This window comes from Cavia porcellus, unplaced genomic scaffold (assembly GCF_034190915.1).
Source record: "Cavia porcellus strain 051 isolate PalLab524CR breed Dunkin Hartley unplaced genomic scaffold, mCavPor4.1 scaffold_1, whole genome shotgun sequence".
In the NCBI taxonomy this organism is placed as follows: domain Eukaryota; kingdom Metazoa; phylum Chordata; class Mammalia; order Rodentia; family Caviidae; genus Cavia; species Cavia porcellus.
This window is the reverse complement of record NW_026947484.1, coordinates 68,028,549-68,053,012: the sequence shown is the minus strand read 5'-3', so window position 1 is coordinate 68,053,012 and position 24,464 is coordinate 68,028,549. Positions and strand designations below refer to the sequence as shown.

At 42.6% G+C, this 24,464-nt stretch overlaps 1 protein-coding gene across 10 annotated transcripts in view; it reads right to left on the bottom strand.

Annotated features, from left to right (window-relative positions):
• Nucleotides 1–24,464, bottom strand: part of Prune2 (prune homolog 2 with BCH domain) — a 277,788-nt gene that overhangs the window by 196,627 nt on the left and 56,697 nt on the right. For all 10 annotated transcript variants that reach the window (XR_010047791.1, XR_010047792.1, XM_063249631.1 and 7 more), the window contains exons 5-6: nt 20,478–20,630; nt 18,213–18,307 (exon numbers count right to left, since the gene is read on the bottom strand). Coding sequence is in view for 8 of the 10 variants with exons in the window: in XM_063249631.1 (XP_063105701.1) it covers nt 18,213–18,307; nt 20,478–20,630 (248 nt within the window). In the remaining 2 variants the exon portion in view is untranslated. The remainder of the gene's footprint in view (nt 1–18,212; nt 18,308–20,477; nt 20,631–24,464) is intronic.

Below are 24,464 nucleotides of genomic sequence, written 5' to 3'. Positions count from 1 at the left end.
ATGACTTACTGATACTCAACTGTGACTTACACAAAGAAATGTAGTAGAGGGTTAAACAGGCACGAAAGAGTTGGTGAGGACACTGCCCCAGGGTTCTTGAAATGTCCCCTGTGCCACAGGCACTGGTCTAAAATGTGCAGCAGAAGTGACCCAGAAAGAGAAGCAGAGATACTGGAATCCCAGCCTTCTTTCTGAGATGTGACTGATCATTTATTTGGAAAAGGAAAGCAAAAGGCAAACAAGGTCAATTTAATGGTGATCTGTGGATGGTAAATAATAATGTCTGCACTATTTTGTATTGTTGATGAGCAGTAAAAAAATTAATTTAAAAAACTTAAATATGCAAATTTTTTTGTCAGTGCTTCTTTTTCCCTGTTAAGTGGTCGCCTCTGAAGTGCTATTGCATGTTTTGGCAATTGGTTGCTAAACTCTAAGTGAAGAGCCCTGACTTTTGCATCGCTTAGCGCTTCAGAACTGGAAGGCACCATGTCCCAGTCCTCCAGATGTACCGTCTCCCGGCGCAATGAGCCCTGGCCCTCTGTGCACCTGGACTGAGAGAGAAGCCAGGGAGATTTGTATCTGCCTCAGAGTTCTGGTGCCGGACTGTGCACACACTGTCAAGAAGCGGAAACAAACACTGAATAACAGAGGAATACATTACAAGATCTATTTCACACTTAACATTTTCCAAGAAACACCTCCTGCTGGCAAAGCCCATGCCCCATAAACATCCCCAGTAAAGCAGTGATAAAAGCAAGGGTAACAACCCCCGAATGATAAATTGACCAAACTGAGGGAAGTCAAAGTAACGAATATTTTCTTTACCAAACACAAAGATTACACACACACGCTCACCAACTGCCCTTATGACTATAATTGACTATGAAACAGTGATTTCATTTCTGCTCAGAAACAAATAGGAGTGAAATCTATTAAGCAGAGTCTAATATGTATGTAATAAATATGTTAATTTAATGGTATTTCTACACAGGATGGTACTGCATCAAGATAATTTGAAAAGAAAATACTGCATACAATTCAGAAAGTTTTCACTCTGGAAGTGATCACTCCAAATAAAATTGGTTAGCAAGAAAGAATATTAGGAAAAGTATATTTTCCCATATGCGTGGCACATGAACTAGATGAAGAAAATTTAGCAGAAGACCAGAATTCAACATCTCTTAGCAGATACTAATAAAAATACTAATGAGAAATGCTAAAAATACTAGTAAAAGTTATAGAAAAATAATCAGCATCTCTAATTTCTTAAAACAATGATTTCTTTAACAAGATCTACTTTTGCTGGGCAGACAACAAAGCTTTTCTTTTGAAATGAATGGCTATGTTTAAAATACCCTACCAAAACATTTGGAATAATTCCAGAATTGATTCCCAACAGGAACATGACCATCTTTCAAATCCTACCACCTTATAATTCATTAATTTCTATTTATCAGAGGAAAAAAATCTAAAGATAAACTCTTGGGGTGGCTAGCTGGTGGGTACAGCAATGCATACTGTCAAAGAGTTCAATATGATTCTTCACATTTCCTGCCATTTTCTCTCTGTGACTGTGAATGTGACAAGAGTAACTCAACAAGAAAGTAAAGCAGGAAAGTTCCTTGGTTAGCCGAAGCCATCAGGGCTGTGCAGGGACAGGATTCAAAATTGTGACCCAGGGCATCAATAAAACAACCAGGGCAAGGCCTCCTCGAATGCACAGAAGCCTGATGTCATTAATCCAGTTTGGATTGTAGCAGCCTTTTCTTGCAAGGTGACAAATTAACCGTCTGCCTACCTCGTAAATGGTAAAACCAAAATGTATTAAACTCTGAGGGGAAAATGCACCCACAGGCAAATCTAATATACTGCCATTTTTAATACTAATTGAAGCTGATTGATCTACGTATTCTACGTTCTCAACTCTCCAAAATGATGTATTTAATGTTTTATTTTTAAACACAATTAAAAAATAATATATAAATATATACATACTGCAAATGTAATACAGATAACAAATTCATTTAAGCCCATTTATGCACATTAGTAACACACCATGTGGCAGAAAGACGAGGACTACAAGAAGACCCCTTGGCGATTTATTTTGTATTAAATCCCTAATGGCCTCTCCTTATCTTTGCAAAAATATGCACGGAAGTCCAGACGATGCAGCCATTGAAATGAATGGTTATTTATTTGCTAAACGAGAACCCTATGTTTAATGTCCCTTAGACATAAGGTAGTCTGGAAAAGTCGCATTCCTACAGCTCCATACATCATTTATTTTACATACCCTAACTTCTCACAACAGGCAGCGGAAAAATATCTCTGAACAGCTTTGTAAGTCGCTGGGATTTTTGTTTCCAATTCCATTACTGGAAGATTAAATGTTAACATGTTTATTTGCTTCTCTAGCAACCAAAACAAATTCATGGACCTCTCAGTGCCTGACACAGGCGTGAATACAAAATGGGAGAAAGTTTGCAAATCTCAGAAATGAAAATCAAACTAGGGATGAATTTCAAAAGTTCAAACTTGCAAATTAATCCCAATTAAAAAGCAAAGAGAAAGTATTTTAAATTTGTCTGAAGACAAGACATACTATAATTATAAAATTGTGACAGGGTTCTTGCTATTTCAAAGAAGAAAACTTCTTCTATCCCCACCCCTTTTGCACAGAATACTTAAAAATACCACAAAATTTGGGGCTATACCTCACAACCCGTGATATCCACGCTGACAGCAGCACATTTTGTATCTAGTGATTTCCTGTCTCATCACTCACTGTGGTTCATAAAACCCAAAATGGCCAGTCCCAGAGGACAGGAGCATAAGAAAGATCACATTGTCTCCTCCCTCTCTTAAGATTTTTGTATTTAAATTCTGAAAGTTTCATAGAGTTAGAATCAATAAGGCTTCCAAGGAGAAAGACTTTGCAAAGAAGCAAATGCCTGGCAGGAGGACTGTGTGGAATAAAAAAGGGACAAGATGGCCTCCTGTATTTTACCAGAAACGGTGACCCATTTTATTCTGTAGTATGTAATCACCCATCCTTGTCTGTGGTTTTATATTCCATAGTTGCAGCTATTGTGGTTCATATGTATACTGCATTACATTGTGGTGTTTTGAGAGGAGAAACAGATTCACATAACTTTTATTACAATATATTGTCATAACTGTTCTAATTATTAGTTGTGAATCTCTCACTGTACTTAATATATAGGTATGTATGTGTACAGACAACCAAGCATGTACAGGGTGGGGTACTATTCCAAATTTCATGCATCCACCATGGGTGTCTATGTGTCCTTCACACATAAGGACGGGACAACTATATACACATATGAGCAGGCAGGACTTGGAAGGTGCAGTTGTAGGAGCAGGCTGTGGAGGCCGTTCTTACTCTGCTCTTATGTAAAAACTCAGGCCCACCCCAAGGTTTTTCTGCATACTCTTAGTTAATATAGCTCCCTGGCATTTCAATTCCTAAAACTTATTCCCAGCTTAGTAATAAACGCGCAACCTCGTGGTCCAGGCAAACGCACCGTCTAGTACAGAGTTAAGCTTCCCCCCACCTTCAGCTAGCGGGAGGCAATGCAGGTATTCACTTGTTCCTGACTTGGCCCTTCTGCACCTCCTTCATCCTGCAACTGTACTTTCTGACTCTCTTTGGGCTGGAGCAAAGGGAAGAGAGAGATGAAGTAGGAGGGTTAAAGTCTCTCTGGCTTCATTGTTTCTTTCTAGAGAGCGCAAGTACAGGAGCTCTGCTGGCCACCAGTGTTTACAGACCCTTCGTCTGATGCACGACCAGTGGGTCCAGAGCGTGCGCCTGCCCTGTCTTCCTTGTGTCTCTAGACCTTAGGAAAAAAGTCTGTTTCTCACTTCTCCAGCCCTCCAGGCTGGCTCTGCCTCTGGCATCTCTCAGTTAAGATCCACTTGGCTTTCATGTTAAGTTGTCTCTCCTGGACAAGATCTAAAAAGAAAAAGGCTCGCTGCCTATCTCTTGCACCTGGCTTGAGTCTGTCTTAATTCCTGTGTCTCCTACCCCAACAATTTTGTTGGGGTAAAGTCTGCTCACTGCAGCAGGCATTCTGGAACCCATTGTCCATCTGGCCAGCTATCTTATTTCTTGCCCTGTAGATGTTCCAACCACATGTGAAGCACAAGACTACCCTGTTCTCTACACTGAAAGGGGCATCTAGACCACTTTGAGAATGGTTTTTCCTAAATCCAGTGGAGAGACAGATGTCCCCTCTCCCCTTTTCACACCAAACCCACATGATTCAAAATGTCTCCTTTTCTACCTAAATCTCAAACATTTAATTTCCTGTAAGATGGTGAGAGTTTTAAAGACGTGTAGCCCGATTTTATATGATTTAAAAAAAAAAAACATTTTATCCTGCTGTGGTTGAATGTTCTCACCAAACTCATGTTGAAAGTCAACCACCATTGTTGTATGAGAAGAGGCCTTTAAAAGGTGCTTAGGTCATGACGTCCCCACCCTCCTGAGTGAATGATCGGTTCATGGGTTAATAGTTCCTCTCAAGAGTGGGACTATTATAAACATCATCTTATCTCTGTCTCCCTCCCCCACGTGAAGCCCTGTGCTGTCTTGGATCCCTACAGAAAAGATGTCAGGGCAAGAAGGTTCTCATCAGGTACTGACCAGATATTGGCCATGCGCTTGGACCCCCAGCATCCAGAACTATGAGCTAAGGAACCTCCATTCTTTATAAATTGCTCTGTCTGTAGTATACAACTATAGCAAAGGAAGATGAACTACGACTCCTGCTCTCACCTGTTACTGGGAAGCTGGTGAACTGTCCCAGTACTGTGGCTGTCCCATCGTACTTGAAGTCCCTCTGAAATTTTGCTTCCATTTTCTGTCCAAGGCCAATTTCTGCCCTCCTCTATCTTAAGCTTTTTTTTTTTTTTCTTTTTGTCTTTTTCGTTTTTATCGGTACCAGGGATCGAACTCACGACTGCCTGCTTGCACGGCAGGCGCTTATGCCGCTGAGCTAAATCCCCAGCCCCCTGCCCTCCTCTATCTTGCTCACTGCACTGCACAAAGACTTCACAAACACAGTCCAGAGCCTCTCCTGGTCTTGGAATTCTGGTTTGATTTGGCAAAGAGAAAAATCTCAGGAAGTGCTGGGAAGGAGGAAGGACAGTGAAGCAGAATGTTTATTTTTCCATTTTCTTTTGACCTTGAACTTGACTGTTCAAGGGGCAAAGACTTCCCTTGAGGTGACTTGTTCTTTCCAACTATTCTCTCCAAGATTCTGGAAATTTCTCCCTTTTTTTTCCTATCAGATTTAAGGTGGTAGCAACTCTCTCTCCTACCGTTTCCCTCACCTGCATTCCCCTGGTAAATAGATTCACTTTGTTAGATCTTTCTCAAATTATCTTCATCTGATGCATAGTTTCTGATGGGACCCAGATCGATATTTTTGCCCTATGAAAAGACTGCCTTGAGGTGCTCAGCCTTGTAATATTTTTCAGACTCTATCATGCCATCATCCAGTTTTCTGTTTCTGAAGAATTTGAATGAACATTGCCAGTTAGCTTGACTATCTAGATGTCTCGTTAATTTCCTATCACTATGAACTCTTACAAACTGAATGGAAATGTTTGTGAATATTTTCAAAACAGTTCACACTACTTCAGTACCGCTGGACGCCTTACCCTTGCAAAGAGAGTATGTCCCGTCTCAGGAGCCAGACTTACTAGATGGGTTTGTCAGCAAGCAACAGTTGAATTTCATCGGTTTTCTCCCAGTGATTTTCTGCTATGTTTAAGAACACGATAGAATGATCTTCACCTGAACAAAGCCCATAACAACTAAAACTTTGAAAACACTACATACAAATCCAGTTAGCTGTCTATATCAACGAGCTTCACATCCATGGATTCAACCAACTGCAGATCAAAAATATCGAAACAGATCGTGTCTACACTGAACACGTTTCAACTACATTCTCATCATTATTCGCTAAACAATAAAGTACAGTAATAATAATTTATGTAGTGTCTACATTGTATAGATATTATAAGTAATCTAGATAAGACTTAAGTGTGTTGGCGGGTAGACATAGATTTTATGCACACTATGTTGACCTGACTTGAGCGTTTTCAAAGTTTGGTATTTGTGTGGAATCCTGCACCAAAGCCCCAAAGATCACTCAGTTCAGGAATGCAGAAAACAGTCTCAGTGATGTGACCTCTGTAATTGAACCCCTTTTCCTTTTTCCTTTGTTCTCCCTAATTTCCACCAAGACTCCTAACTGACTGAAGAGTACATGATCAGTACATGGCTATTGTGTTTCTCTGTTTCACCTTAGGTCATGTTAGAGCATAGACAGTCCATACCCAGATTCTATGGGCCAAGCCCACACTGACCTGGTAGAGCCAGAAACCTGGCCACCTAGATATAAAGACCCTGGACAAAGAGCCCATCCTGGTGACCTTTTCTGGGCTCCTTCCTAGCTGTTAGGAGTTTTCCTTCTTATCCATTCAATAATACTGCTTTTAACTGTCTCCTTTGTAATTTATTCTTTGACCTTGTGAGACACTAACCCAATCTGAACAATAACATTGTGATCCACACCTTCGGCTACTACAATTACTCATATTTTAGGCCATTATATAATAAAGAAGTAACTATACAAGCTTTAAAAAGTTGTTGTATTGGAAAAGATGCATTTATGTCTTTTACTTTAAGGTTCAAAAAGCAGAGTGGCAGAACCAGATTGATGGTATTTCTTGTGCATCCATTTCATGCATAGCAAGAGCACCAAATCCTCAGAACCACCCGTGCTAGTAACCATGAGAGACGGGACCAACCTACTTCTCACGGTGCTTTACAAACTCAGAAGCTGGGGTTGGAACTGGAGAAGGCTTTCTGAAGCCTGGCTTTATAGAGCGAGATGGATTCCCTGCACAATCAGGAGAAATTAACCAAGAGCTTTCCATGCCCTAGGGGCTGAGCACAGGCAGAAAAGCACTAAAACTGTCCAGCACGCTGACACCTGGCTCATCCTCTCTCCACTACAAAGGTTAGGGGATTTTTTTGTTTGACATTATTTTAAATTCCTAACCTGATGAATAATGTCTGCTGCTGGCATTGTCTCAGTGATGAACAAGAACTGACCTGGTTTCAGAGCGTGGAACGGCGTGGGGCCCGCTTTGTGTAACTCGTGTTTCATGGTGTTCCCTCAGGCCCAGGATCCAGTGAGACGCTGGCCCAGTGCCTGCTGGGATGTGTACCCCTGTCCAAGGCCATGGCGCTGCCTCCAGGCTTCTCTGCGTGGTTCCCACCATTCCACCCTTGATCTACATTTGAACCTCCTGGCCTATCTTCAGCTCCTCAAACGTCAGTCTTGAAACCTCCTCTCCCTGCAGGCCTCTCCAGCTCCTGAGCACCGTGAAATAATCTCTGCACGCCAAGTCCCATCCCACAGCATTGGCTTACTCTGGATCAACAGGCAGAAAATTCAGGTCTATCCATTCCTGATGCTCCCAGTGGGAGCAGGAATCACACCCAAACACTTTACTAATTAACTGACGCCCCAGTTCCCTCTGTCACAACCACCAATCATCTAAAGCCACACATCTGTCTCTGTGCCACCCTCAGACACACAAGCCGAGCCTGCCCTGTGGTCCCCTATAACATCCGGGACACCCCCAGCTGCACGCTTCTCAGTCTGTGCACGGCCTGAACCAACCCACAAGACTGCCCAGAGCTAAGCGCAGAGCGGGTCTGAGCACCAAGGTGTAGGCTGTGTCCCCCGTGCCGGACATCACTCTTCATCTTCCCGCCTTGGACCACCACTCCCCTCCCAGGCCTTGTTGGCAGAATCGGGTTCTACATCTTTCCATTTCCGCATGATCACCAGCTCCTGGGAGCATTCTCCTTGCTGCTGCCCTCTCCCAAATCAGGTTTTATGTTTCTTCAGCACCCTGTAGGGGTTCACCTGAGCCAATCGGTACGTGGGGGAATGACAGAAACCACTGTATCCCACGACCTCGTCCTAGGGTGATGGACCTGCGGGTGTGTGCCTTTGTTTCACAATGGTATTCTAAACAAATGGTAACCTCACATGTCGAGAGGCAAAGCCAAGCACAAATATTTGATGTCACAATTTTTTTCTAGAAGGGTCTTTTAAAGTCTTTTTATGAAATAGACATAGTAACAGACCTATTGCACAGGGTGGTGGTGGAGATTCCATATGCACACTTGATACGTGGAAGGTAAACATTCAGTTAATATGGGATACTATTTGCTTTGTAAAATTTGAAGTATTAATGGTACCCACCAGCACCATTCCACAAATATAAAAAGCATTAACTTATTTTTCAGAAGGAATAAAAGGAGACAATAACTGAACCCTAGTTGTAGCGTCCTACCGAGTTTCTCTTTTCCACCACTAGGCGACAGCACTAACCCACGAGAGCCACTTTTCCTGGGCAGCCTGTGGGGTGGCCTTTAGCCATCCCTGCTGGCTCAGGAGCAAAGCAGACCTGTGTGACCCTCGATGATCGCCCTTCCTACTTCTCTAAGTGGCCGCTGATTTTTGTTACAGATTTGTGGCTTCGCTGTGGTGTGTGCTGAAAAGCAATCCTAATTTTCCAGCCTTTTCCTGTGTTCTCTGCTAGCTCTCTTTTTAAAGCGAGTTCTGCTGCAAAAAAGAAAGCAATTGTTCCTCTAGTCGAGCAGCCAACTTTTCTGTGACAAGCTGATACAATGTAGTAATTAACCAGTAAAATGTTGCACGTGATTCACAAGAGTTTTACAGTCAAACTAATTTAAACCAAGGTCAGGTCTCTACATCAGCAAAATAACTGCAGACAGGAGACAGGATTAACCAGAAAGAAGGTAAGCAGCAGCTGCTGCGAAAAGTAACTCCAGGCAACTAAAACTGGTCTGGGTACACTCCTAAAAATGCAATCAGCCAAATCCTTCCAGAAATTAAACCATCAAAATGACATCAGAGTACATTTTCTACAAATGTATTTACAGAGCGAAAAGAGCAGTCCTCCCAGCACACCACCATGTCCTGAGGGTTTCCATTCTCATGAGGAGACATGCAGAAGAGAATTATACACCGTGCTATTAAAAAACGTCAAATGGTACAGATACACTTTTGGGCAACACTATTTCTTATTTCCCCCTGCAGTGCTAAAGCTGAGAATGGGTTCACTCCATAGGTTTTTCCCAAGATTTTTGCCATCTCAGTAACCAGAACAAAGGTTTCCTATAACTTTGCCAAATACCAACAGGTACTCAAGGGTACTGGGTGACAGGTGAGGTGCTGAATTGTGTGAGGGGGGAGCTTACTCCTCAGAAAGGTAGGCAGTGACACTTCATTGCTTTGTGACGAAGGGCCAGCTGGCCTCCTCCACTAGAGCATTCCAATAAAATGGAATTCCCTGCTTACTAGTCTCGAAGATCAAGGAATATGTAACATATAACGCAGCATAAATTTATCCCAGAACGCCTTCTGATATAAATCCATTTCTCCCAAATTGATGATGAGCTCAGAAAAGAAGTCCCAAAGAAAGTAAAGAGGTACCCAAAATACCAAAAAGGTCCCACCTGATTGGAGCCCATTAGGCATTTTTGTGACACACAGGGAGATTTGTTACTAACTTTTAATGACAAGTTTGTACTGCAAAGTTACTGCAAGGAAGTATGATAGTGACCAAGCGAAAGAAGTGGTCACGAAAGCTGGAGGAGAGCTTCTGGAAGAGTTCTGCAGACACATGGAGAGGAGAAACACTGAAAAATCAGCTAAGGAGAGAAAAAGCAGGAAGTGACCAAAGTAATATGCAAATTGTATGACGTGGTCCGAAGATGTTATTAGAATTCACGAGTAGAAGACCAGAAGACCCTGATGGAGAAAACTCAGAAGGAAAGGAGGCATCAGGACACAGCACGGGAGAGCAAGACCTGCACCTCAGGTGGAGAAAAGGGACAAAGGTCCAGGAAGACCAGGCTTCCTGGGACCCCAGTGTGCACGGTGACCAGCTGGGGAGGCAGTGGCAACTGGGAGGATGCTGAGGATTAATTATTCCGTGCACATTAATACTCTGATCCAGCTGCAGGTGGACCAGCCTGCTCTTAATCTGAGCTAAAGTTATTAGCTGTTAGAAATACATCATTGGTCCATGTGCAGGAAACCAGCTAAGTAAACTAGGAATCATAAATCAAGGTCCTCTGTCTCTTTGATGTTTCAAATTGTTGGTTTGTTTGGCTCATTTGAAAAAGAAAAAAAACCAATGTGAACACTTAAACTACAATATCTCATGAAGAGATAAATTTCCACAGGTGAAGGTGATTGTCATTTCCATGAAGGTCTCATGACCTTCTGCTTGTGGCCAGTAAGACATGAATTTGACATTAGCACCCCTTGCATGTGACAGACTGAGGCAGACAAGGAACAGAAACATTTAGAAAAGAAAGTTGGATACTTAACAACACAGCTCTGTGTACCAGAAGCAATTTTCTGGTTTTAGCAGATGGTCCCCAAGGTGGCCCCCCTGTTTTCCTTCTCTTTGCTCCTGCCTCCTGTCAAGAACTGAAGTCGATTCCCCATGCTGGGGGTGATTTGGGAGGCCGGGCAAGAACTGACTGCTAAATTCTCAGGAAATCTGCAAAGTCATTAATTGAAAATTGAACACAGTTCAACATTAAATTGAAAATTTAATTTTTATATAATTAAATTACACAATTTGAACTCATCAGTTCTTAAAGATCTGCCTGTTAATACTATTGCATTTGGGTTTAAGTTTTAATAAAAGAATTGGGAAGGGGGTGGCAAACATCCATATCATAGCATCTGATTCCTGGGGCAAAATGTTAGCTAAAGAAGGTACAAAGGTATGTAATTGGTTCTTAGTCTTCTTCTTTTGAGACAGGGTCTCACTACGCAGTTCAGGCTGTCCTTGGGCTCACTTTGTAGCCCAGGTTGGTCTCAAACTTGCCATGATTCTCCTCCCTCAGCCTTCTGAGTGCTGGATGCACTACCACACCATGTTTGGTGAGAGAATTTCTACTTACAGAAGGAAAACTGTTAGATGGAGAGAGTTTGCATGAATCACTTAAGCCCATTTGAAACTGACCAGTAGGCAAAATAGAGAAAAGTTATCAATGGAGACACCAAATTGTTTCCAAATTGAGTTCAGCTAGAGAACAAAATAAGAATTCTGTTAGGAAGCATTTGTAAGTAGGCAAGTTTTTCAGACTTTAGCATCTGCTGAAGTCCAGATCTGAAATGTCACACAAAGGCCCATATTTTGAAAGTCTGGTCTCCAATTCCTGGCACTAGGAGGGGGTGATGGAACCTCAAGAGTGTGGGGCTTAGTGGGAGGAAGTTAGGTCATTGGGAGTGCGCTGCTGAGGGAAATAAGGGGCCTTTCCTTTTTCCCTGATTCCTGGCTGCCATAGGGTGACCCCGATGTCCTGGGTGGTCACAGACCTAAAGGCAATGTGGCCAAGCCACCACTGACTGAGACCTCTGACCTAGTCATTCACTGATGGTATATGTCTCTTTCTTTTTTTCTTTTTTGTCTTTCTTCTTTTACAAAAATAGACAGTCATTATCAAGAGATTAGAAAATTCAAAATCCCCTCTTTGAAACACAATTGTAAAATATATAGGTAGCTTTCCCAAAGCAGGATCAAACCACTTTATACTTTAAGGATTTAATGTGACAGCCTTTGATTTAATAAAATGACCAGTGGTATATTTCTAGTAGTTAATAAAACATGAGCCAACATGCATGTGTAAGTTGATTTATCTCAGGTGTCTTGTCACAGTGCCAGAAAGCTAACAGTGTCTTTGACATATTTTGGCAATCCTCAGAAAGAACAGCCTATGTAAAAATTAGAGAGATTCTAAATACTATAAGCTTCAGCTGTTTCATATGTTTTATCAAAGACAGTGCTGTTGCCCCTAGATGATAAAGCAATGTATTTCTAGGGATTTTTGATTCTCTCCTTTCAGTAACATCATACATCCAAGACCCGATCATAGCTTAGTAAGATGAAAAAGTCCACATTGCTTGGCCTGTGTCTCAACTTTTCATCCTGCCATTGTCCTAAAAAGCTATGAATTATGGGCCACAGTGCTTAAAAGTAATCCTGCTCCATTTCTTTTGGAAGAAGGGGTTGAGGCAGGGTCTCACTGTGCAGTCCAGGCTGGATTTAAACTCATCATGTGGCCCAGGCTGGCCATGAACCTGCACCTTCCTGCCTCAGCCTCCTGAGTGCTGGGATTCTAGGCATGCGCCACCATGCCTGGCTTCATTTCAATGTTACTACCCTAATTTTTCATTAAATGACTTGTTTTCCATTTAGGCACATATTTGAAAAAGCTAAAATATAGCAAGGAAATCCAGAATAACACGAGCTTGAACTTCAGAGACAGGCTGAGGAATCCACACGCAGAGACAGAGACACATTTCTTTCTTTCCTTTGTGGTAAGTGCTGTCTGGGCCTCTTTCCATGATCTTTTTTCCTATTACTTCTATCTACTTCACTTATCCTGCCAACCTTCCTCATCTGGGGGCCAATAATTAGCTACACTGCAAGCATGTTGAATTTGGTGTTTATAGTTGAAAATTACACTGGTTCCCCCCCCCCCCCAGAAAAAGGAGCAGAGAAGTGAAGAAAAAGAAGAAAGTTTGACCCTGAGATAGGGAGAAGAATACCAGCTGAAGTTGGCGTAGGGGCATCTGGGCTGCTGCCATTTGGGACGACTGACACCCGGTGGCTTACAGTGACGCCAGCGCGGGTTCACACTTGCCCTGTCCCCCCGCAGTGTACGCAGGCGCTGGGCCCTGGATGGATCCCAGGCCAGCGCTTGGCCATCTCTAGATTCCAACTGCTTCACCTCCGAGATGGAGAGCACAGCGGACCGTGGCTCATTATTCTTCAAGCTGACTCCTCCTTCAGGGAATATCAGAGACAGAGAGAGAGAGAAAGAGAGAGAGAGAGAGAGAGAGAGAGAGAGAGGAAGCAAATGGTGTCCCAGCTAGGCTGAACTGCAGCTAGGCTGAACTGCAGAAAACTTCCCTTCTGGCCACCCCCATCCCTGCCTCTTTTCTCCCTTGCCGATAGGATGGAAACACCCTGCAGCGTGACCCTGGGATCGCTATGCTAAACGTGGTCTGTGAATCACCCCCTCGACACTCTAGTAGGAGAAGCAAATGGGACTGCTGCATGAGTGAGCCCTAACAACCTCGCCTTTGCAAAATATTTCAGTGTAAATGCTCGGCATTTTGAATAATATGTCAATTAAATTAGCGCAGGCTCCTCCCCCACAGACAGACTCTGCATTCTATCTCAAAATAAAGTAGCTAAATACAGGTACTCTCATCTTGACTGCCAACAAACGCCAGGCACAAACAATGAGACATCATCTTTGGTGCCTGAAATGGGTGTGGGGTTCAGACTGGTTTGCTCAGTCTTTGGTCCCCAGTTCCAGCAGATGAATTGTGCCCCCTGAGGCCTTGATGACTTTCTCTGCTGTCAGAGAGGAGTTGAATGGTGATCCTGGGCTTCGTGCAGGCTTGCGTTCTGAACACTGACAGCAAAGGCTGGCATTTGCCTTCTGCCCGAATCCAAGGTGCCTGGCAGGGTGGCCAGGCATCTCCCTGGTGGGGGGGAAGTGAGTCAGCGTCTGAGTCACTCTAGAGAATGCAGCCCTGTGTCCTCGCTCCCAGGTCTCACACAGCAGAGCGCCTGGCTGTGGGGTTAAGAGTCCAGCAGCAGAACAGCCCCAGCCCTGATGAAAACCAGGCCTGAACTCCCCAGCAATTCCTTTGGGTTCTAGCCTTAAATGGAAACAGTATTTGAGTTGAAAATCCTCATTGGTGCTTACCTGCAGGAGGAGCCTGTGCTAATCTGATTGGCATATTGTTCAAAATGCTGAGCCTTTACACTGAAGTATTTGCAAAGATGAGTTTTCAAAGCCATCATACCCAACTAACGGAAGTAAGTGTGTAGGGGCTTCTGCTTCGCCCTGGGCCTGGGGCTGCCAGGTCTTCCTTGCCGCAGTGATAAGAGTTGTTATTTGGTAGTGAGGGCTTACTGCATACCAGGCAGTAGAGCAGGAGCTTGCAAACAGACCTGCAGGAAACTGACTTGAAATTTAAAATGTGGCAGCAATAGTGAAATACATTGAGCAGGCAGCAGGGTCCCACAGACTGTCTTGTAACTGGATTCTTTTAAGTTATCTGGACAACTTCACCAAGGATTGAATTATGTTTCCTGAAAGTCATATGTTGAAGTCCTAACTGCTGGCATTGTAAAATGTGACTAAATATAGAAATAAGAGCAGTGTAGATGGAATAGGTTAGGATGAAGTCATTAGGTGGGTCTTAATTCATTAGGAGATAGGAGCGAAGAGCTAGATGTTCCCCAGGAAACACTCCCTCAAACAGAGGCGGCCTCCAGCACCTTGTAGCTGGTTAGACTATGTGCAGCACCCTCTGGCTACAGCTCCTGCTGGAAGAGGCTTCAGTCACAAGCCCTGCCCTGCAGCCTCTCTGGACAGCCCCACCCCTCTGCACCCTCCTCAGTCAGGCCTGCTGGGGGTCCCTCCTCTACCCAGGTCCAAACAGAAAGCCTGACACTGTGCGCATGTGAGCCTGAATTTTCCCTTAGAAGCGGCCTCCCATATCCTTAGTAGGTTCAACCAGGGCACGGTTCCCCCTTGTGCTGCACTGTAAGTCCTAAGCACGTCTCTTCTGGATGTCAGTCTTGTCTGTGTATGATTTCGGTTTCCAGCAAAACACACTGAGCTTGTACTCCAGGAGCTGGACACTCTCAGTCTGCTTGAGCCCAAGTGCCAGTAATCGGGGCTGGTAATGCAGAAGGTGGCAGGCTGTGGAGAACAATGGAGAGCAAGCAACAAAACAGCCCACCAGACCTGCTGGGAGCTCCTGGCTCACTGTGGCATGCCGGGCATCTACCACTGCAAGATCTGCTGGTTGCTGGCTTTTGCCACCCAGAGCTATTAACACTAAAAGAGCTGTCCTTTGCCAGCTGTGATTTCCTTATGAGCCGGGCAGAACCAGGACACACTGCTCTCCCAGGGAAGAAACCAGGCCCAGACGTAGAATTACTGCCAATTCTATTCACAAAGGAATAAAGCCAGAGTTCATTCTGCTACCCAGGTGCTTTGAGGCTCCTGAATTTTCTCCTGACCCAAATTGTCGAGCACTAGAAGGACACAGAGGGTCAGCCCAACAGTCACCAACAGCAGGATTCTGTGATGTGATACCTGTGGAATCCGGACTGGCAAGGGCCAGGTGGATGAGACATGGGATTTCAATGTCTTTCCTACAGCCTCAGCTTCCAACAACCCCATTGCGAGAGGGGTTCCCACCCCCAACAATAAAAATGAGAAACTTTGTCCTTATCATGGAGAGACTTTGTCCTCATTATGGAGAGTGCTAGAGTTTGCTCAGCTGTCCATAGTCATCTCCCAAACCAGTGGTTACTTGTGCAGAGCATGCTGTCCACTGAGAAAGAGACAAATTTTTTTAATTATCTACATATTTACATCCAAGAAAATCAAATTAATTTGATCGTCAGGCAAAGAGAGGCCATGTCCTGTAGAAGTGTGAAATTACAGCATTACAACCAACCATCAGAAATGTGAGTGGCCACTTGCCCTTTTCCCTGCTGGGCCTCAGACCTCACATTGGTCCCTTCCTGTTTCAGCAGCCCACTTCTTCCCAACACTGCCCACGCCATTTTGGACAACTGGGTAAGTGTTACTACCCATAAATATGTAGCCACTTTTTGTGTTTCTGAAGTCGGCTTTCAGTCAAAGTTGTCGGAAAGAAATGAGAAGAGAATAAAGTAGGTTGTATTGGCTGCCCAGGCAGACATTTTTAAAATTTAAAATCAAAAGAATAAAACTATGTATCAAGAGATCAAACTGAGAACATGAATATGTATTAACTGAAATTTGTGTTTAACAAGTACCTTCTATTTTGCCCAGTACTGTGCCAAAAATTGAAGGAAAATTGATGTCAACAATACTCTTATTATCTTCAGTTAACTCAAAATATAATCTGACCGGGATTAAATATCTGACACAAGTCCAAGATTAACATAACACAGCATGCATGTAAGTCTGAAGGTAGTCACTGAGACTATATTTTCTAAGAGCTCAGAAGGTGACGATGAAAAGCAGCCAATGTCCAGAGTCACCATGCGGTGCCCTTGTGGACAGTGCTCAGCAGGACAAGATTCATAGAGTCACAGGCAGAAGATTTCCTTGAGACTCTAGATTTAAAGGGCAATTACACAACTGCTCCAAAATACGCAAAGTGAAATTATAGGGATCTGATCATTATTTAAAAGTAAGGTGACTGGGAATGAAAACAGAATGCTTCAGTGTGATCGGGTGTGAGTGGGGACTGTGGACTTGTAAAGAAAACCAAATTCTGCCCTTAATTGTAGGATTTCCCCACCATGGTAAATAATGTGCATTTTCCTCTTTTGAGGAAGAAACACAACACTATTAAGGAGTCCTTCTCTGTTTCTCGGTCACCTTTAGTAGCCCCACAATGCAAACGTACAAAGCTCTCATTCACCGAATTAAACTGTGGCTCCTTCTCCACACACACAAATTTCCTTCTCCCCACTCTGGGTAGACCAGACAGCAGCTTCCTGAGAGTTACTTAACCACCTGATTAATTGCTGGAGCCCTTATGTAAATTACTGTCAGGATTAAGAGGATAGTTTTATCCCTGATTCTGCTTGATAAACATTTACAGTTTAACACATCTGACAAAGCTATTTGTATACTGCTGCAATATAAATGAAGGTATATTAAAGCTATAATAACTATGATATTAATGGCTTTAAAATAATTTGCTAACTACAGACAGCTCCCTAAGCAATTACAAGATGTGCTGTGTTAATTTAGAAAGGAATTCTAAACAAGGCATTTAAGACCTAATAAGATGCCATTAAACAAAATGGGACAGGGGAGAAGGAAGGAACAGAAAAGCCTAAGGCTCAAACCAGTGGAAACGATTCTCAGAGCTACTGACCCTTGCAAGATCCATGTTCTCCTTGGGTTTGTAGGTTCAAAGCAGATTTTTAATTGAAGGTGATTATCTGGTTACTACATCCTAAATCACATGTACTTCTTGTATTAATTCACATCCACATCCAAGTATACATAGCGTTTATCAACTTGGAAGTCCCTAGAAACAGTTGCCAATCTACTAACTATGTTCAATAAAATGAGCCCTGTGAATGAGACACTATATACAGGACAACAGCCCACCTTTTGGTACTCATGGAGATCTGTGAGCTGAATTCTGAGGTGACTCAACTGGAAATAAATTTTACAAAGAGATCACTGAGAAAAGCTCCTGGCTTGCTGGAGTGTGGACTCCCGTGTACATGCCTCTTGTTCCCCAGAAATGTACACATTTATATAGTTACCACCACCATCATCAGAACAGAGAAGATATATGTATATCTCTAAAAAGCACAAATTCCTACACAGAAAATTATGACTGCATACACTTGATGTGAGAGCTATGCACCTCCCCTAAGGGTGGGCAGCTTGACCAAGGCAACAGAAGAGTAAAGAAATTCAGACTTCTGCTGTGTAAAATACAGCTTCTATAATCAATATTAACACACAAGTCATTTCAAATCCCCAAAGCAGACAGAGGATAATTTGCCCACGAAAGACACAAAGACAAGAATAGCATTCACCCTGTCTTTCACTTATCAGATTAGAAGGAGGTTCCCTCTTAATGTTTGAGTTTCCATCACTGATTATGAAAGCAGCATGTGTCCAAACAGCTTACAAAGCCCAAAGACAACTTGTTGGTAAGGAGAGAATATGAAAGTAGATCCAATCAAGCATCACTGCTATTAAAACAGATTAAACACACAGACAAATGTGAGTGTGTTTTAGGTTCTGTTTCCCTGAGATGAATGAAACAGCACTCATTTTGAGAACCTGGGTTTAGTATTTTTCATCAACTTAGCATAAAGTTTTCATTTAAAATAACCTGGAAAAAAATAACCTGCATTCCAAGTCAGGTGTATCACAAAGAAGCATTTTCAGCAAGAGATGAACACTGACTTACATAGAAGAGAAAACGTATTTCAGGCACTCAGCCTGCAGTTGTGTGAATCCATCATCGCTGAAAAAGAATTCCTGGCCTTACCTCAAGGTTCATGTTCACAGAACTAATGGCCACTTTTATTTCCCCATCTGACAGTTCCTTCAAGTCTTTCAGCAGTGTTTGCTCCGTACTTAAACCTGTCAACAACAAAGGGGAAACTGTTACATTCAGGGAACTTTTTCTAACACCAAGGTATTATGTAAAGAAATCACTGTATTAATTTCTATATTTTGTCCTTTGATATCACTTCTATCCATAATAAACACACACACACACCCACTAACCGCATTTGTGACTTGTCTGCGGAGTTAAGATTCCAGAAAAAAAGAGAGCTCCCCTCTCTTGAGCAGAGAAAGGCTCATTAGTGACAGCACCCACACCGAGATGTGTGCAGGACTAAACACAGCAAATGAAGGGTGATGGGGTCCAGAGATTAGCAAGGGACAAAGGAAGCAGAGATCCAAGGCTGGAGAAAAAGGGAATCAGAAAGCTGTCTCCAGCACAGGAAGGAAGAGCTCCTTCTCTATACCCAGCTTTCCGTGGGTTGCTAACTGCCCCCACTGGCCAAGCCCAGCTGGAAGCAAGTGCTATGGGAGCCCAGGTGGTGAAGTACTCAGGGTTCTGCCTGGGAAGGTCCACCAGAGGGGTGGAGGGAGTGGAAGAGGGCGGTTAGATGAAGAACAGCAAGAATAACCATGCAGAATAGCCCAAAATGTGCTTTTGGGGTACATTTAAATGAGCTCCTTCAATTTTATAACTTATAGAATAATTTTATTCAAAACGTACTTATAAATGTGGGCCATAAACTATCATGATAGAATTGACAACCCTGGTAATGAGCTCTGGCAATAGGATGCCTGAATTCCTTAATCGATGGGAGGAATGGCTGAATGATCTAAAACCATATAGGCAGGATTAGTTGACCAGAAAACTTCATAAAATCTATCACAGCGAGTCAGAAAAAGGTCCGGCTCAACGTTTAGTTACCCTGCTACATTATGATGTCTGAACAGGCGTCCAGTCTTGGGGAAATACCCGTAATAAAGCCCAGTAAAGCACATGTGACCTTCTGAGATGCTTGCTAAGACACAAAGTTGACTGCGTACCCCACCAGATGCAGAACGCGGTCAATCCCAGCCACAGGAGGAAACAAACAGGCGCTAAGCATTCCTCTTTGACTGGATGATCAAAAAGCCACTCGTCTTCCTACTACAGCGTAAAGTGATTTATAAGGCATATTGGGACATTAAGCCCTTAGTATAGGTATAAAAGTGAATGACAAATGGGCCCCTGTGCAGTTAAACATCTACACCGTGTACAGGTAACTGGGGATGCAGCAGGCACTGTCGGTCCCCGACTCACATTTCCTCAGATTCCCCTTTCTCAGGGTGTTCAGCACCATCTGCATCTGCATCTTTTCTTGAACCTTTCTTTGGTGACCAGAGCCTGTTTGGAGAATTAACAGCCCCTGGGGCTAGGGAGTCCTCACTACCCCCAAAGTCTACTGGTGAATGTTCAAAAACCAGCAATAAAACCAATTTGTGGTGTTCATCAGTTTTTGCAGTAGCGTTCTACTACCACGGCTGATCTCAGGTTACCAATCTTACATCACCCGACTCACAAACTTCCTGAAAATGTCCCCAACAGTTCTCGGGGTCCGAGGGAACACTTGTGAAATCGCTGGACATACAATTCCACACCCTTCCCGGGCTCCCTGGTGTGAGTCAGCTCTGGCTTTCCGCTGAGCTAACTTGCTAGGTAAAGCACTCCATTCCCTGTGGGTGTTGTCTGGGATCGTCCCCCATGAACTGCTTTGCTCCTGGGGAGTCATTAAGGAAGCAAGGAAGTTGTGCCATTCAGTATTTGCCCCTTAGAGGCAGATCGTTTGGGTTGAGATCCTGGTCTGGCCACTTGCCAGCTGGGGGTCTTTGCAGCTGGGGAAGCAGAAAAGCCTTTCCGTGCTCAGCGTTCCCATCTGGAACGTGAGTACCCTAAGGCACCTGCTCAGGGAGATCATCCTTGCACACCTGCACCATTGCTTCTGCCACATTCTCAAAGCAGAACTCTGTCAGCGCAAGGATTGCAGGTAGGGAGGCATCTGAGGTGGACTGAGGCACCTCAGATGATGAACTACATACAGACGCCAGGGCCTCGGGCGAGAGGCACGGCCCAGGCAGCCCAGGGAGCCTGAAAAATCTTCTGCGAGCAATGTTGTGGGAAGAGAGTAAAGGACACTAGCACTGCCCTTCATGGGATGGATGGCACATGGGACCCATCGCTACTCAAGGACTGCGGACGCTCACTCACCGTGAGCACTGGCCTGGGTTTCCTGCAGGACGCTGATGATGTCTTCCCTCGGAGGTAAGTCAGGAAACTTCTCCTCTAGGACAGACAGAATCTCCTCCTGCTTCTCAGAGAGCTTCTCTGGATCCATAGTCATCCACGTGAAGAGGATGCTGCCTGAAAGACAGGGATAAAATATCCATGAGTGTTCCAGCCAGCAGGAGACAGTTCCGGAACATCAGTGTTCGTATGTTACAGGTATCAATCTCCACAACGTCACAGAACCTAGCAGGCTTTATGGTCGGAGCTCAGGGGTAGCTGACCCTCACCCCGTGATACATGATATATACACACAAGCATGATACATGGAGGATTTTAATGACTTCAAAATGAGAACGAGTGTAGACTATGTAAATGTAGTCTTTAAGATTCTTTTTAAGAGATCACAGAGAATGTTTTCTCCACTCACTGTATTACTGATTTTAAATACACAATTCCTCCTTTTCACAACTAAATGACTGCATAATTCTACCACCAACAGCTAACTAATCTGGCAAAGTGATTGCCGGAGGCCTATTTCTGACTTTCAAAGACTGTACAGAGTTTTGAAAGAATTTACTATTATCTAAATATAAGGATTCACAAACTGGTTTATATTAAAAAAAAACAATTTGTCAATGTGGTTTTAGGAAGGACATATTGAAAAATTAGGTTGAAGAGGTAGATAGAGATCATGAAGGACCTTACAAAGCCTCAGAGTTATGTTTTGTAAGGTTACTCGAAAAGGTAGATTGTGAAAGGTGAGTTGGTACATATCTATAACCCCAGCACTTGGGAGGCTGACGCAGGAGGATCACCATGAGTTCAAGGCCAGACTGGGCTACCTAGTGAGTTCAAGGACACCCTGAGCTGCATACTGAGACCCTGTCTGGGGGGTGGAATATTGGGATAAGCATTAAGGAGTCCTTTTTTCTTTTCTTTTCTTTGTAAGAACTGAAAAAACAACAGCTTTATAAGCAGAGAAATGTGTACTCAGTTCAAATGAGCATTTCAAGGTGGAAGGTAGCCAACTGACTTTGAGTATATAACATGTAGTCTAACAATTTTTGACTTAAAATCCAAAATATAAAGATGACTTTCCCACTTTTCATTAAAATCAAGGTTAAACTGAACTTCAAAAAAGATATTTTGTCTGCCTTTGGCTTGGACAGACTCCTTGTACTAGTAGAAAGAAAAAAGGCTATAGTAGCAATAACCACAAGGCCTAAAGACATAGCTGTGTTCAATTTTATTATAACTGATGATATAGGCAATTCTTTTTAAGATAGCAAGAGGCAGTATGATACCATTGTTGATCACCTGGTATTTTGTTTTTACATTATCTATTATGTCCATCCTTTTGATTTGACTGACTCTGTTCTGTTATGTCACATTTGGTTTTACTCTCTTCAAAAAAAGTAATAAGAACTGTGGGAGTAATAAAACCCAAAATGTGTAATTGTCATTGTACAAAAGAGAGGCAAAGAAAGTGCTCTAAAGGATATAACTGCATATATATTTAAGTGTATAAGATAGATAACTATATTACTGAGTTTTGTCAGATCATTGAACAGAACTGTTTGCAGTCTCACTGTTTGAAAGTCGACTTTATATGTTTTAATTTTGTAACTTGAACAACTATTTCTAAGGTAACGATATGTAATCTATTAACTAGTGATTCCCTACTGTTTATTCTTTCTGAAATTCTGTATAACTTGTACCCTTTTTCAGTTTTTTTTTTTTCTTTTTCTCCTTAAATAAAATTAAAAAAAAAAAAAAAAAAAAAAGACATAGCTGGTAGAGTTCTACCCGAGCATGTACTGGGTTCAATTCCTAATGATCCTTCAAACACATCAGCCGAAAGAAAAGCCCACAACGGGAACAATAAATAAACAAGGCAAGGAGGAGCTCTCCGGTGGCGCTTTTAGAAGCTAAGATTCTGGAGAGAAAGGGAGTACAGAGAAGCGAACACAACATTTGGTGATGCTTTGGTAATGCATAAGTTGTAAGTCAAATGACTGGGAAATGTAGCAGAGCTAATAATAATTCCACAGGATTTAGAGCAAAAACCTGCACTTAAGGCTGTCTGCACAGAAGCAATCTTAAATGCCCAGGTCTGGAGAAGGCGCATTTGGAGAGACACGCCCTAGAACGGGAACTGGGAAACTATGACTGGAGGTCAAATCCAGCTGATTTCCCTTTTGCATCGATAAGCATTATCAGAACACAGACAAGCCGGGCGTGGTGGCTCATGACTCTAATCCCAGCACTCGGGAGGCTGAGGCAGGAGGATCATTGTGAGTTCGAGACCAGCCTGGGCTACAAAGTGAGCTCAAGACTAGCCCGAACTGCATAGTGAGACCCTGTCTCAAAAAGATGAAAAAAAAGAACACAGACAGACCAAGTAATTTACATGCTGCTTCTGAGTATTTCAATGCTGTTATCACAGAGCTGAGCCATCACCGTCACCATACAGACTGCCTGGTTCTGCCCACAGAGAAGACTAAAACAAAGAGAGACCAGTCTTCATTAAGACTGAAATCCTCATCTGAAACACTTCAAACAAACTCTAGGTTAAATTTACCTGACATTTTTCTACCTCCGTTGAGGTGCAAAACTAAGTCCTCTATAGTGGACTTAGTTCTGTCAGAACTGTTGAGTATAAAGGAGAAAAAGATCAAACCACTAGAAAGTTCAAAGGAAAAACTCCCAGGGAAAGAATGGAAAGAGCCCAATATAACAAAAAACAAATTAGCAGGAGAATTGTAGTAGAGAATTAAAATCCATAAGTAAAATAATCAAATAAATTTTAAAACTAAACTTAATCACTGAATTTAAGAACACAGAAATATGTTTATAGCATATTAGACACACAGATGGAAAGACTAGTGCACTGGAAAATAAATCAGAAAAATATCTATACAAAAGCACACGTGAAAAGATGAAAAATATCAAGATAAAAGATCTAAAGGCCAGGTCCAGTGCATGTTTAGTAATGCCACACCCATTATATCCTTTACTGGGAAGGAGAGAGAATGGGGCTGAAATTGAAAAGGCAATGAGTCACCAAAATTGATAAAAGATGTTATCTAACAGTCAAGAAAATCCATGAACTAAAACCACTACAGACACAAGAAATCCATCTGTAGGTACGTGATAGTGGAACTGTCGTAAATTACATGGAAACTTTGATTTCAGTCAGAGAAAAGAAGCACTTCAGTTAAAGCTCTACAATAAAAGTGAGACTGACTTCTCAATTAAACCAGAAGACAATGGAATTGCATCCCCAAAGTTCTGACATAAAGTAACTGCCATTCTAAGAATTCTGTATACAGTAAAGCAAATGAAAAAGTGAAGGTGAAATAAAGACATTTTCCGAAAAAAGCTAGAAGAAAGAAAATATATACTAAGAAATTTAAAGACCAAAGGCAATTATTCCAAATTAAAAAAAAAAAAAAAGACAAGCAGGACAGCACATTGGGTAATGTAGATATATATATATAGGCAAGAATAAATCAACAATTCTACAAAATAATTATGCTATGTAAATATATATAAATTATATATAATTAAAATACATTTTAATAGTAACAAATTGCAGAAGGAACTTAGCAGAGATAAATTGTTCTAAGGTTCTTAGAGTGTTCGAGTGTCCTAGTCATTCACTTTGTAGCTCAGGCTGACCTTGAACTCCCAGCTATCCTCCTGCCTCAGCCTCACTAGTACTGGGATGACAGCAAAATATCCAACACCCATAATTTAAAGGGGGAAAGGCTTATTTTGCCTCATATTTTCAGCTCATGCTCAGCTGGCTCCTTACAGAAAGGGGCCGGCAGAGGGAAGCTATTCATGTTACAGTGGACAGGAGGCAGAGAAGGAAGAGAGGAGCCACAGAGGAAGGTACATCCATCCAAGTCACAGCCCAAGTGATCTGTCTCTTCTAGTTAGACTCCACCTCCTTAACAGCAACTC